At 42.0% G+C, this 15936-nt stretch overlaps 1 protein-coding gene and 1 non-coding gene across 2 annotated transcripts; both read left to right on the forward strand.

The window, feature by feature from the left end:
- Positions 1–1899: 1899 nt before the first annotated feature.
- Positions 1900–1972, forward strand: TRNAK-UUU. Its single transcript has one exon. It is a non-coding gene; the product is annotated as a tRNA-Lys (tRNA).
- A 10218-nt stretch (positions 1973–12190) lies between these two features.
- LOC120682828 (chalcone synthase C2-like) lies at positions 12191–14397 on the forward strand. Its single transcript, XM_039964856.1, has 2 exons — positions 12191–12377; positions 13388–14397. Exons 1-2 carry the CDS (start codon positions 12191–12193, stop codon positions 14395–14397), a joined length of 1197 nt encoding a protein of 398 aa, XP_039820790.1.
- Positions 14398–15936: the final 1539 nt, after the last annotated feature.

A 15936-nucleotide genomic window follows, 5' to 3' on the forward strand; every position in this document is an offset into this window, starting at 1 on the left:
ATGTTTGTCAAAAATCATCCAAACATTTATGTCGACACAGGTATGATGAGCAGGTTTTGAATTTCCCGGATCGGATGTTTGATAGCATGTTTGCCAAAAAACGAAAATTCTAAACAAACTTATGGTCTACACAGCTATTAGGTGTGGAATATTTAGTATAATTTGTATCACTTTTGCCAAAGGATGGTCAGGAAATTTATGGTCAGAGACAAAACCAAAAGTTTCTCAAGGTACCTACTCCCACCATTTATTACTGTAAGGTGCGTGCACGCTTCAACATTCAAACTTCTTAACTTTTAACCAACGATTAGCGATAGAGTTGACAATTGTAGAAAAATTGAGTAAAATAAAGTGCCTGTTTTTGCTAAAAATTATATATATGAGAATACCCAACATTGTTTTGCTAAAAATGGATATATAGATGCTATAATAAAGACTAATGCAGAATCATCAGTTCACGAACTCTTGACATCATAATTAAGGAAGTTGCCAAACCAAACGACGCTTCCCCGCCCCGGTAATCTGTGGGTAAAGAGATGTAAATAGCGTCTGTGTGCTGCTGACTGGTAACCTGACGATGAAAAGGCCCGCACGTGAGTACGTTATGCATCTAAGTTTCGTTCTTTCTCAAAAGACATCAAGAACTCTTATGCTCGGTCCTAATTACAACGTGACTCATATGCTCGGTCCTAATTAGGACTCCGTAGCTCCAGTTAAGTTAAGCATGCTGCAAAATGTACCTGGCTTATTGATGAAGATAGAGCAGATTCCCTATATGCCTGAGAAATATAGCTCATCCCTCATGTACCATCGAAAATTAGCATATCCCTTCTATGTCATTATTTATAATTTTTCATCCACTGCATGCCATTACCGATGGCACATATCCCTTCTATGCCATCGTTTCTCATTCTCTATATGCCCTCGTCTATAATTTCTCATCCCATATGTGCCATCGTGAAAGTGATCGGGTGCTCTAGCCTAAGAGGGGGAGGGGGTAAATTAGGCACTCTAAAAATCTTAACCTATGGCTCCAACTAGTTTGCACAAAACTTAAACTAAAAGAAGTTATCTAGATGTGCAACTACGGTTCACCTTAGTGTGAAACCCTCATCCCAAAAGAGTTTTGCAACCTATAGCCAATCCTAGCAAAATACTACATTAAGAAAGTAAATGCACACAAGTTGCAATGCGGAAGCTTAAAGAGAGGGATGAGAGGAAGCGAACTCTCGACACGAGAATTTATCCCGTGGTTCGGATTGCCACAAAGGCTCCCCTACGTCCACGTTGTTGAAGCACCCATGAAGAGTATGGCTTCCGGGCAATCAAGTCTCTTCCGTGAACGCAATCACGGTCAACTTGATCCCGATCTTCACTAAGGGAGATTGCCCACGAAGGAGGGGTCTCCGTCCCCCGCACAATGTTGTCGACGCCGCTCCACACCAAGCCGGAGGGTGGTTGACTTGCCGGCGAGCCACCAAAACTCCAAGGATGGCCGGCGCACCAAGATACAATGTTGGTTCACTCTAGAACCACAGCACAAGGATCTAAACCTTGCTTGATCACTCACTCAAGAGCTAACCTAGCACTAACACTCACAAAGCTTGTGCTAAGGACTAAGGATTTGATCTTTATGCTCTTGGATGGCTTGGAGGTGTTCTTGGATGTGTGTATGATGTCTTGGGACTCCAGCAATCTTCAAATGGCCAGGAGAGCACATATATGTAGGCCACACACTTGAACTAGCCGTTTGGAGCCGTTGGGCACATTTCTGCGTAGGCATCGGAACTTCTGGTGCTGGGGCAGACTTCCTTTCCCAATGAAATGATTCTACGAGAAAGCACCTTCTGGCGCCTCGCTCACACCAATGCGCGACTAAGGCACCCTTCTTGTAAAATCGGGTGTATAGCTCTGTTGGTAGAGCATTGGGCTTTTAACCTAATGGTCACAGGTTCAAGTCCTGCTATACCCAAAAAAACACTCTTGTATTCATAAGGATGCATAGTAGCCTTCAAAGAGGTCGGTTCTTCCGGTCACTCTACGCTCTGAAGTAGCCGTTGGACTCTCTGACTCAGCTGCAGCAACTTCAGGGACCATTGGATGAACCGATGCTATAGCGTCGGAACTTCCGGTGACACTTGATCTTCATGTAGCCATTGCTTTTGCTGACGTCATTGCTCCGACGCTATACTCCGGTGGGCGTCGGTTCTTCCGGTGCTGAAGGGCTGGCTACTTCACGCTTGACATCGTCTCTGGAATATAGTACATTGATTGCACCGATGCTTGACTTGACAACATCGGTTCAACCGGTGCTACACTCTTTCTTCACTTGATCTCCAGAGGTGCTCAGTCTTGCACCAAAGCCAAGGCGTCGATTCTTCCGACAACCATCAGATACACCGATGCTTAGACATCGGTTTTTCCGGTGCTATTGGTTTCTGCAGAACTCGTCCAATTTAGTGTTTTTTGAGTTCTTTCTTCGTGTTTTGCTTTGTATGGCCTTTTTACTTCATCCCTGGGATCTAGAAACATTCACTCAACAAAAACATTAGTCCCATTGATTGCGTTGTCATACGATCACCAGAATCACTCGAAATGACATAAATGGTGCCATGTTCGTTACAATCTCCCCCTTTTTGGTGATTGATGACAACACAATCAAAGCAAGCATAAGATTTGCAAAAATTGACAAATTAAACTACTTACACTTGCTTGGATGCTTACCATCATCCAATAACTATTTGACCTCCCCTTAAAATCATGATTCCCATTTGATCCTCCCCCTATCTTGCTACTCCTTCCTCATAAGTTGACTTGATTCACTTAGGCATTTCTCCCCTTTTGGGATATACTTCTCCTCCTTGAGAAAATACCTTTCTTTGATCCACATTTCTCCTCCTTTGGAATCAAATCACCTAAAAAGTCTTGCAAAACAATATAGCTCAATAGAAGATTAGTAGCCTAGGGAGTTAGTTACCTGACTTATGATCCAATTGTATGATATCAATGAAGATACCAATTGAAAATTTACTACGGTGGGTCACAAAATCACAAAACTAGCATGATATGATCTAAGCTTTCCATAAGTATGTGCACAAAATGATAATGTGGAAATCAAGTGCACAACTAGATGTCTCATCAAGAAGGCTTAGATCATATCATGCTTGGAGGTAGCTCTATAAAAACAAAGATTTGACAAAGATACCAATTGAATGAAATTAGAATCTTGCCTACCTCCGGGGGTTCTTTGTTTACCTTGCATGTACCAATTAAAAGTGACCTACCACAATTGAAGTTTTTAGAAGATGAGCACTTAGTACACCAAGATTAAGCAAATATATGACCACATAGCCTATGAACTTAGATATGAGCATTTAGGTTCAATAGAGCATGGCTCAATATGCATGAAAGCACAATTTATCTAATCACTTTTATAGAGTTGTTTATTCACATTGATTGTGAATAACATTCTCTTAGAGTGTTAACTTCATCGTGAGACTACAAAAGATAAACTTGCAAATACGTTAGTCTCAAAATTACAAACCATAGGACGAACTCCCCCTAAATATGTGCATTTAGTGTTTGAATCACCAAGCAAATGTATGCACATAGTTTTTGACAACAATAGAAAATTTACCCTATAGCTTGTGTTCATGGTACACAAATGAAATAAATACCTTATTGGGTCCATGTACCATGAAGGGTAACCTTGTGTAGCTTTCTACACACTTATCAAACCATGTAGGTTGCTCATGGGTTAGAATCATGACACAAGCAACCCACCATATGTAACACTAGGAGATGCAAAACATGCAAACATCCTAACAAAAGTAATGGAGCTACATGATGCTTGAATTGAAATATAGCTACCATTACCTTATGGGGGACTTGGGCAACAAATGTTCAAGTTGTGAGCTTAGCTTGTTTTGGCTTGAACCTTCACTTCAACTTGTAAGCTAAGCCTCCAAATCCCCCGAAGCGATTCTTGGGCTTCAAGTCTCCTTTGGAACCCACACCATTTGAGGCCCCTTCATATTGGTGATGATTTCCTTGGGCACCCAAATGGGGTAGTTCCAACTTTTTTCCTTCTTCCCAATCTTGCGAGCAACCACCTCCTTCTTCCCAATCTTGCGAGCAACCACCTTGCCATTGGTCTTCTTTTTGATCACATAGGAGGTGCTATTGTTTTTGTTCCTCCGGTTGGGCTTGGTGTAGATGAGAGAACTCTTGATTGTGAGTTTCTTCTTGTTCTTCTCATCCGAAAGCTTCTTTCTTGGTTGAGGACACTTGTTGGACTTGTGGCCTTCTTTGTGGCACTTTGAGGAAGTCACGGTGGACCCCTTCTCAAGTTTCTTCACCATATCTTCACGGTTATCTTGAGAAGGTTGGACATTACTCTCTATGCCTTTGCCCTTTAATCTATACAAGTTGTTCATAAGTCTTTCCACTTCTTGCTTGAGTTTATCATTCTCCTTGGCAATGAGGTCATCATATGATTCTACAACAACATTCTCATTGCATTTCTCATTGCAAGGGTTAGAGCAAGATTCATCAATTAAATCAATGTAAGAAGTTGAAGCATCTATCTTAGATATTAGAATTGCACACGGGATAGTTTGCTTCATTTCCAAAATGTCATTAGTATCATTAATGCTCTCAAATTTTAATTTGAGCTCTTCATGCTCATTGCTAAGCAATTTGAATTTGCACAACAATTTTTTTATAATTTGTAGCAAGAGATGCATTTAGATCATTGAGAGCATTAAGATTTTTGATTTCCTTTGATTGCTTCTTAATGACTTTTTGGTGCTTATGAACTAAGTCAAAAAGTTCATCAATTGAAGGAGAGTCGGAGTCATCATCACTTACATCGCTATCTATATCTTTGGCCATAAAGCAAGTGTTGGATGATGATCCCATGCGGGTGGTGAATTTCTGGTTTGATTCATCACTTGAACTTGCACTTGATTCTTCACCACCGCTTACCCATTCACCAAATATGGCATATGATTCATGTTTGGACTTCATCTCCTTCTTTTGCTTATTCTTTTTGAACTTCTTCTCAACCTTCATAAGTTGATGGTGAGGCCCATCTTTGAGGAAGACCATATACCCCATTGAGTTGATGTTCTTCAAGCATTTGTTCATCTTCTTTACTTTCTTGTAGAGATTGGGGTTCATTGACTCTTTATCATCACTTGAGGAGTTTCTTGCATCCTCTTCTTCCTCATCAATTGAGCTACCTTTGATGACCATCTTCTTCAACTTCTTGAGTTGCTTGCATGCAAGTGCGCTATGTGTTGGTGAAGAAGATGGCACCTTTGTCTTGATGTCATTGCGTAGCTCATGGGCGATCACCTTGTTGAGGACTTGATTTGGTGTCAACGTGTTGAGCTCTTTCTCATATAGAATTGTGGTCACCAAATCATAGTCCAGCATTCGGAGTGAGTGAAGGATCTTGCGAATGAGTTCCACATCTTCAATTTGCTTCACACCTAAAGAATTAATCTCATTCACAAGAGTATTCAATCGTAAGTACATGGATTCGGCATTCTCATCATCAAGTTGCTTAAACCTATTAAGCTTATCAATGAGAACATGATATCTTTTATTGGCAACATCCTCCGTGCCCTCATGGTTCTCAATGATAGTTTTCCATAGCTCTTTAGCATTTTCACAAGAATAAACACGATTGAACACATTATCACTAAAAGAAGACAAGATTATGTATTTAGCGGTGACATCATGTTGCTTCTCTTGTTGACCATTATTTTTAACACCTTCACTCACAACTCTCCAAACATTCAACCCTGTTGCTTGAAGATGGGCTTGCATTAAAATCTTCCATCGTTGGAAGACCGTGCCGTCGAACCATGGAGCGGGTCTAAAAGGATCCATCCTTTCCCTCTAAGAGCCAGAAAAGCCAAATTTGCCAATGGAATTGGCTTTCTTTGTGAGAGAAGTGAGTCTCGGCTCTGATACTAATTGAAAGTGATCGGGTGCTCTAGCCTAAGAGGGGGAGGGGGTGAATTAGGCACTCTAAAAACCTTAACCTATGGCTCCAACTAGTTTGCACAAAACTTAAACTAAAACAAGCTATCTAGATGTGCAACTACAGTTCACCTTAGTGTGAAACCCTCATCCCAAAAGAGTTTTGCAACCTATAGCTAATCCTAGCAAAATACTACACTAAGAAAGTAAAAGCACACAAGTTGCAATACGAAAGCTTAAAGAGAGGGATGAGAGGAAGCGAACTCTCGACACGAGGATTTATCCCTTGGTTCGGATTGCCACAAAGGCGCCCCTACGTCCACGTTGTTGAAGCACCCACGAAGAGTATCGCTTCCCGGCAATCAAGTCTCTTCCGTGAACGCAATCACGGTCACCTTGATCCCGATCTTCACTAAGGGAGATTGACCACGAAGGAGGGGTCTCCGTCCCCCGCACAATGTTGTCGACGCCGCTCCACACCAAGTCGGAGGGTGGTTGACTTGCCGGCGAGCCACCAAAACTCCAAGGATGGCCGGCGCACCAAGATACAATGTTGGGTCACTCTAGAACCACAGCACAAGGATCTAAACCTTGCTTGATCACTTACTCAAGAGCTAACCTAGCACTAACACTCATAAAGTTTGTGCTAAGGACTAAAGATTTGATCTTTATGCTCTTGGATGGCTTGGAGGTGTTCTTGGATGTGTGTGTATGTTTTGGGACTCCAGCAATCTTCAAATGGCCGGGGGAGCACATATATATAGGCCACACACTTGAACTAGCTGTTTGGAGCCGTTGGGCACATTTCTGCGTAGGCATCGGAACTTCCGGTGCTGGGGCGTCGGTTCTTCCGGTCACTCTACGCTCGGAAGTAGCCGTTGGACTCTCTGACACAGCTGCAGCAACTTCAGGGACCATCGGATAAACCGATGCTATAGCGTCGGAACTTCCGGTGACACTTGATCTTCATGTAGCCATTGCTCTTTCTGACATCATTGCTCCAACGCTATACTCCGGTGGGCGTCGGTTCTTCCGGTGCTGAAGGGCTGGCTGCTTCACGCTTGACATCGTCTCTGGAACATAGTACATTGATTGCACCGATGCTTGACTTGACAGCGTCGGTTCAACCGGTACTACACTCTTTCTTCACTTGATCTCCAGAGGCGCTCAGTCTTGCACCAAAGCCAGGGCGTCGTTTTTTCCGACAACCATCGGATGCACTGATGCTTAGGCATCGGTTCTTCCGATGCTATTGGTTTCTGCAGAACTCGTCCAATTTAGCGTTTATTTGAGTTCTTTCTTCGTGTTTTGCTTTGTATGGCCTTTTTACTTTATCCCTGGGATCTAGAAACATTCACTGAACAAAAACATTAGTCCCATGGATTGCGTTGTCATACGATCACCAAAATCACTCGAAATGGCATAAATGGTGCCATGTTCGTTACACATCGGTAATAACACATAGAGGGTGATAAATTATAAACGATGGTATAGAAGTGATGTGCTAATTTTCGATGTCACATAAGGGATGAGCTATATTTCTCAATGACATATAGGAAATTTGCTCATGAAGATATACTATGCCAGTTCAATTTTCTAGCCTATTACAACAACTAACTCTTAAGTTACAAATTAATATCTATACCTACTGTACTTAGCTTAGGTTATGTATTTTTGAGAAACGCAGTACAAAACCTAGAGAGAATGACAATATAATGTCGAATCTATCATGAATAGTAAACTGTTTTCTTGACGATATTAATATAATAAAAAGTCACCGAGTCAAATGAAGCTTCCCTGCCGATCTGTGGGTAAAAAAGGTGTAAATTGCTTCCGTGTGGTAACTGGTAAGGTGACCAGATCAAAAGGCCCGAATTCGTGTGATTTTACTTTTTTTATCTATCAAGAAAATCAAAAGCATGTCATTTATTCGTTGCTGGTTCGTGGAAGAGTTGTGCTCGGGTACGGCTACGAATTTTGTTTCACGTGGCAGGAAAATAAGAATGGTTTTGGACTTGGCACGCGCCGCTCAGCTTGGTTTTGGACTTGGCGTTTCTGACCTGGGTAATTGCACAGCCGGAAAAAGTGGTGCCGTAAAATCTTCAAGGAAGGAATGACAGAGGGAAGGAACAGACCGTTGCAACCAGGAGACGCGTCCATCATGGCTACATACATGGAGTCGTTGTTCATGGTCTTGGAAGCTTCTACCGGCGCATCCTCATTTTGTAGAGGACCTGGAATTTGGAAAGTTGTAAAGCATGCTGTGGTCCTTGTAGCTCGACTGAATCAAAGTAGCTGCCCTGCTGCTGTAGTCAATGACGCGTCATCTATATGCATGTTTACCTACATAATGATCATCATGTCTTCATTGTAGCGGAACGAAACACCTCACAACAGCTTCATGAAATCCAATCCACGCTACTCCCTACATTTCAAAATGTAGGTCGTTTTAAATTTTTAGATTTATAATTTTTACTATACTAAATATATGTTATATCTCGACCTATAGCAAACACTATAAATTTCTAAAAACCAAAACTATTAATATTTTGGAACGGAGTGAGTAATATGTATTTCTGAAAAGACGTTGCTTGGGTCACATTTCCATTTCAACTGGATTGGCCATATGAACTATTGGTATTATTGTCACATCCATGACGATGTTAAAGAGTTTAGTACAAGCGGTTTAAAGGACAGATCGATGATGGTTTTCTGTCTCTCTCTCAGCGAGTGTCAGCAATACTGTCGCATGCTAAAAATGGTGAAATTGATCAAGTAAATACTAAATGGTATGAACATGCAAAGTGTCTGAATGTGCTAAGTACAAATGGTTAAAAAGTTGATAGCAGACAATTTTTCATCAATATAGCGAAGAGGGTCAGTTATATCATCTCATGACGTAAATCGATGACAAAACTTATGTCTGTCAAAAGTTGATAAGAAACAGTTTAAAAATAGCAAACCAGCCTAATACGATTAGTACAAACAACTAAACATTAAAGTTGGAGATTAATCAAGAATTAGTGGCAGTGTGCCTGCACTATCTATTAGATAATGGAAAAGTATACATAACCCCCGCCTACCGGCAGTCGACTACTTAACCCCCAACTTATAAAATCGGGTATTCCACACCCCAACCTTTCCAAAACCAAACAAATAACCCCCTCATGCGGTTTCGGAGGGTGGTTTTGTCTTTTTTTTTGTTTATTTTGAATGAATCATAAAAAAATATAGTAAATCATAGAAAAGTCATAAAATAGAAAATTCAATTTTCTTGGACTTCACGTGAGCAAAACTACACAGTGAATATATAATATAGTATATTTTAATATAATTTTTTGTTGTAGATTTTTTATCTATTCTTTTCTATAATTAATTGGAATAATTCATAACTACAGTTTCTATAGTTCGATTGTGGTGAAATTTATCTGGTGACCTAATTATTGTATGCTTGAACTGTAGAAAAAATTTCATACCCATTGGATCATATATTACATATTATAAATTTATTTAGGGTTTATGCTTGTTAAATATATATCTAAGTTATATATGATCCAATAAGTACGAAAAATATACTACCACTTAAGCATGCAATAATTAGGTCAACATAAAATATTCACCATAATCGAACTATAGATACTGTAATTATGAATTATTTCAATTAATTATAGAAAAGAATATATAAAAATCTATAATAAAAAAATTCTACTAAAACATACTATATTATATGTTTACTGTGTAGTTATGCTCATGTGGAGTCCAATAAAATTGGGCTTTTCATTTTATGATTTTTCTATAATTTAATATGATTTTTCGATGATTCATTCGAAATAAATAAATAAAAAAGATAAAACCACCCTCCGGGGGGTATTTGTCCGGTTTTAGAAAGGTTGGGGTGTGGAATATCCTTTTATAGGTTGGGGGATTAAGTAGTCGACTGCCGATAGGTGAAGAGGTTACGTAGACTTTTTTCATTCGATAATTACAAATGTTTTAATTGTAGATGACTGACAGAGGTAGACCTAGTTACATCCCTGCCAAGTGGGATCCCCGTATCCAGGTGGCCACCCTGCTTGGTGGCTCTGCTCATACTCCCCCGCGGACAAGCACTTGGCTGGACGACGGAAGAATCCTCTGTGGATCAGGATGAAGCCTCCAGTAAAATGCCCTGATTATTAGAGATTTTAACCGACATCCTTCCTTATAACAATCTGAGTAGATCTTATCCCTTACCTGTAACTCACACCTCCTGGTCTATGGAGACCCATAGATATATAATTCATCTAATTCCAGTCCAACTCCATGATCATTGTAAACAGGGCCAGAAACCCTAATTCGACACCGAACACAGGACGTAGGGTGTTACACTCGTTGCGGCCTGAACCTATCTAACCCTTGCGTCTTCGTGTTACCATCAAGTCTTGGCTCCGAAATCTCTCCCTCCTAAATTCTACTGCCGGGTTCCCCCCTGGTGGACTTGTCGGATAAGCAATCCAACAGTTGGCGTGCTAGGTAGGGGATCTCAGGAGTCCTTACGTTGAGTTTGATGGCATCCAACCACGACATCTTCTCCGCTCACGTAGCCATGCAGATGGAGACCACCGCCGGTCCTTCACCTTCGGAAGCTTTCCGGAGACGACAGTTCCCAGGAACCCGATTTCCAACGCCTCGACTTTCAAGAGCAACACTTCCACCGGGGTCAGATCCAATCTGAGCTTTCCAAGCTCCATCACCCGTCGAGTTTCCGAACTCAACATCACTAACGCGGCATCACACGGAACGATCATATTCTGCCATCCCGACTGTCCAGGACGGAACTCAAGCGAATGTCTGGTGCATTTCAATTGATTGCATACCGCAGCCCGAGCGAGGCACGACGCTCGAAGGAATCATGTTGCAAAGGCATTTCTAAGAAGTAAATATTACTTACAGCTCATTATATCTCATTAAGAAGAAAACATTAATTACTCTTAAAATTAAAATGAAAACATATACATCATTAGAGTGTCAAAATAATCCATCAACAATATAAAATAAATAAATACCAAATATAAATCTTAGTTTCACTTTTCAATATCTATAGTATACATGTATAAAATCAAAATCCACCTGCTATAATAATTGAAAATAATCCTAACAAACTACCAATGTTACTTGCAAATAATTAAAAAAATCTCTATAAATTACCCACATTCAACCTATTCAATAAACCTTGTCTAAGTTCAAGTCATTGGTTCTATACATCTCAAATCAATGTATAAATGAAAAGAATCATGCTTATTCTCACTCTTTGTAAAAACCACAAATTTCTCTAAGTATGGAGCACTAAACGAAGAATAAAGACCATCAAAGAAGAGAGGATGAAGTTGCAAACCTTTGACGCACTTGGATGAGTGAAAACTGAGAAAATGGGTAGCACCTCCTCTCTATGTCGCCATGGAGAAGAAGAACCTGACCTCGGTGAAATGGTTGGCACGGGCTCACAGAGAAAGAAAGTGAGCTGATATATAAAAGACGATTTAGTACGGCTGGTAGCTCCAGCTGGCACCAAAGCTCCCCATTTAGTACCGGGTCGAGCCACCAGCCAATATTAAATGTTCTTGGGGCCATTTAGTACTGATTGGTGGCTCCAGCCGGTACTAAATGGTCGCTAGCCGTTGCGCGCGGGCATCGGTGGTGCTATTTAGTTCCAGTTTGTGGCTCCAGCCGGTACTAATCGGCTCTGAGGCGCACTGTCGGTTAGGCATGGTACTAAATGGGCACATCAGTACCAGCCGAAACCAAGCCCGGAAATAAGGGCCTAGGACGAATGTGAAGTTTTCTAGCTGTGTCACAAGTTGAACGGGCACAATATAAATCTGTGCGTGGAATGGACCCCATGTTAATTCCCCCTAAGTTCCAATGAACTTAAGTTGATGCTTTGTATCAAGCGTTTCATACGACAATGATGACAGTACGTTTCTCAGGTTTGCGGCATGCTGCTGGTAGGGCACCTGATTAACAAGTCTGCTCCCAGCTGCCTTTACCAATGCCGGAACGAGAAATTTGTTGCCACCCTCGGGTATATAAATAGGCCATCGATCGACCATGGAATTCCAGCCGAACATACAGACATCAAGCTGGTCCGATAAGAACGCTTGTACGCTAGCTGCTAGCTGTTAGCTGCTTTCTGTTTCAGCTTCCGGTGGTGCAGTGGGAGATGGCGGCGAAGGTGACGGTGGAGGAGGTGAGGAAGGCGCAGCGCGCGGAGGGCCCGGCGACGGTGCTGGCCATCGGAACAGTGACGCCGCCGAACTGCGTGTACCAGGCCGACTACCCGGACTACTACTTCCGGGTCACCAAGAGCGAGCACCTGACCGACCTCAAGGAAAAATTCAACAGGATATGTGCGTATATATGCTACACTAATCTTTCTAGCTACCAGTTTAATTTCCTGATAATTAAACTGCTGTGTAGCCATACATGCATGCTTGCTAAATGTTCTTGCCAGGTTGACGTGATTGTCTCGATCATCATGTACACTTCATGATCACATGATGTGTTGAACCATAAGTGAAAAGTAAGGCGGCAGAGATTTCCCGATAATGGTTTTATTTAATTTGTTTATATACTTTCAGTGGGTAGGTGGTAACGAAGTGAAAGTAAGGCGGCAGAGGTACCTCTCCTGGCTGGACAGACCAATTAAGAAACCAAATATTGACAAAGATCAGCCTCTATATCTAACTTTCCTCTAGCAGTCGACTCTTCCATTATATTCGCTGAACAAAGCTAAGGTTAATTTGATCCCATCGTCCAGCATAATGGACCCGTCACTGTCGTCAATTTTGGTCTTGTGTGAAACACTTTGTAGAGGTTCAAAGAGCTATATCTAACTAATGATAACGTACAATTCGGTCACTAGCAGGGATGTAGGTTTATCATTCTCTGGGTTATTTTGTCGATTTAAAACTCATTTAAATTAAACGAACTAATCTGAATTTAAATTAAATGAAGAGTAAAAATTGATCAATCAACCAAAGTACAAAGACATCAGAGATTGAGAGTTACTGCTTACTATGCAGCTTCTGTTTGATTGGTTACATAACGCATATCATCTATCAATTTAGTTACTACAGTTTGGAAAAGTAAGCTTTCAGAAACCCTGTGAAAGTGGATCATTGCATTTACCCATGCGAGTCAAGCTGGAGCATGCATGGATCGCAGTAAGAGTGACCTTATAAGGTGTACCCACAAATTAAAATTTGCGTGGCTCCTCATTATAGTTTGAGAAGGGTAATTAATTGGATCTTGTACTTATTAATTATGCAGTCAGTTGCAAACACTCAACTCATCATTATATATGCAGACCTTTAAATTTGAATTTCAAACGACATGGATATGTTGGTGTGGGGTGCAGGCCGCAAGTCGATGGTCCAGAAGCGCTACATGCACTTGACGGAGGACATCCTGCAGGAGAACCCTAACATGGCCTCGTACTCGGCGCCATCCCTAAACGCACGGCAGGATATCCTGGTGGACGAGGTGCCAAAACTGGGTGCCGCGGCGGCAGAGAAGGCGCTCAAGGAGTGGGGCCAGCCGCGGTCTCAAATCACGCACATCATCTTCTGCACCACCTCGGGCGTGGACATGCCCGGCGCCGACTCCCGGCTCATCAAGCTCCTCGGCCTGAGCCCCTCCGTGAAGCGAGTCATGCTGTACCACCAGGGCTGCTTCGCCGGAGGGATGGTGCTCCGAATCGCCAAGGACCTCGCGGAGAACAACCGCGGTGCCAGGGTGCTCATCGTGTGCTCTGAGATCACCGTGGTAACGTTCCGTGGCCCCTCCGAGTCTCACCTCGACTCGCTCGTCGGCCAGGCTCTGTTCGGCGACGGCGCGGCGGCGGTGGTCGTGGGCGCAGACCCGAATGAGCTTGTAGAGCGGCCATTGTTTCAGCTGGTATCGGCGGGGGAGACCATCCTGCCGGACTCGGACGGCGCCATCGAGGGCCACCTCCGTGAGGTTGGGCTCACCTTCCACCTCCAGGAAAGGGTTCCGGAGCTCATCTCCACCAACATCGAGCGCCTGCTGGAGGAGGCTTTCAAGCCGCTAGGCATATCGGACTGGAACTCCATCTTCTGGGTGGCGCACCCTGGCGGCCCGGCCATACTGAACATGGTCGAGGCCAAGGCTGGCATCGACAAGGCCAGGCTCCGTGCCACCCGCCACGTCCTGGCTGAGTATGGCAACATGTCGAGCGCCTGCGTGCTCTTCATCCTCGACGAGATGAGGAAGTTCTCCGCCGAGGACGGACGAGCTACGACCGGCGAGGGTATGGACTGGGGTGTCCTCTTTGGCTTCGGCCCCGGCCTCACGGTCGAGACCCTCGTTCTCCACAGCGTCCCCATCCCTACTGGGCATTCTGCGTAACCGTTCTTGCTTACACATGGAATAATAGTTTCTTATGGGCTATGGCTATGCACACCACCACCACACCTTTTTCGGTTTATTTGGATTTTGTCACACAAATAATGTATGAGTACTACCCCGCAAGCTTGTTGCTGGTGATAATGCTCGTGCCACGTGTATTTTCAAGAATTTGGTATTTGGTATTGTATTGGAACTACTTGTCAACCTGTGCATTTGGAGTGGGATAATAATAAAAATAATTTGGTACTTGGTACTTGGTTTCTTTTACAAAATTCAAAATAAAAAGCTTGCCTCCTCATATTTATAATTCCGACAAAAGCCAAAGTTTGTTCTTCATGCACAACTTTACACTTGCAGCTTGACTTTCCTTTGAGCTTTGTCAAATTTTTTGACCCTTGTTAGAAACTTACCACGCTTTCATGATCAAGATCACGTACACACCACATATACATGCTAATTACCACACCGGAAGTTGCGCAAAAATATGCCATCCATCCACCTACAAAATAAAACTTCATGTCATGACATGACATCTCTGTCCAAAAGTTATCACTTTAGGAAAGAAGATATATGGGCTAAGCAAAAAGAAATAAAGGACATGCTCAAAGAAGGCATGATAAAAAAAAGAAGAGAGTATATAGCCCATGTCCAAAAAGAAATATAAATAAAGGACAGAGATGGTTCATGAAAGGAATATTCATACACTTGCACATCTTGATCAGGTTGTATGACTTGTTTCTTCTTGAATCTCGTTTTTGATTTAGCAACATAAGGAAAGAAAACATGTCTCTTTACTCCTACTCTAAGCTCCAGAAAAACCTTATTAGATGATAAGAGAGAAAGGCCAACAACTTTGCCTTGGTAAAGATAAAAAAACAAACAAAAAAAAAGTAATCCGAGGGAATAATTTGAGGAGCTAGACTATTTTTTATTTTAAAAAAATAAAAACCTAAGTCTCTAAGCAGGAAACGCTAGGAACCTTATCCTTTATACCCTACCTTGAGCTCACATATAGTCATCACTAGAAGTAGGATGAAGAAAAGGCAAGTCAAATGCCTTGGTAAGGATATATACATGTTGAACGATAAGAAAGAATCATATGAGGAGCTAAGCAAGGTTTGTTTCAAAAAACTTATTGAAAAAATCTCAAGCAACTTGACACTAGGAGTAGAAGTGATTTGATTCAAGACCATTCCGTACCTCGACTACCCAACATAGTATGATAGACACTTCAAAGTTCACAAGTACAAGGTAAGGTTTGAAATATCTCTTATGCTTGCTTCATATGTTTGAAAGTCATGTTGTACATTAGTCATTTCTTCTTCAGTCGAGGACGAGCAATGCTAAGTGCGGGGGTGTTGTTGATGGCGCATAAGTACCAATTTTAGACCGTCAAATCCTGCATAAATGCATAAAAGATGAACAACAAGTGTATTTGTAGGGGTAGGGGTTATTACAAACCATTTCGACAAGTGTTGGTAAATATTTGTATGCATGTGTATTAAAGGAGAAAACACACCTCAAAAGCAAGTCACGTGG

This window comes from Panicum virgatum, chromosome 7N (assembly GCF_016808335.1).
Source record: "Panicum virgatum strain AP13 chromosome 7N, P.virgatum_v5, whole genome shotgun sequence".
NCBI lineage: Eukaryota > Viridiplantae > Streptophyta > Magnoliopsida > Poales > Poaceae > Panicum > Panicum virgatum.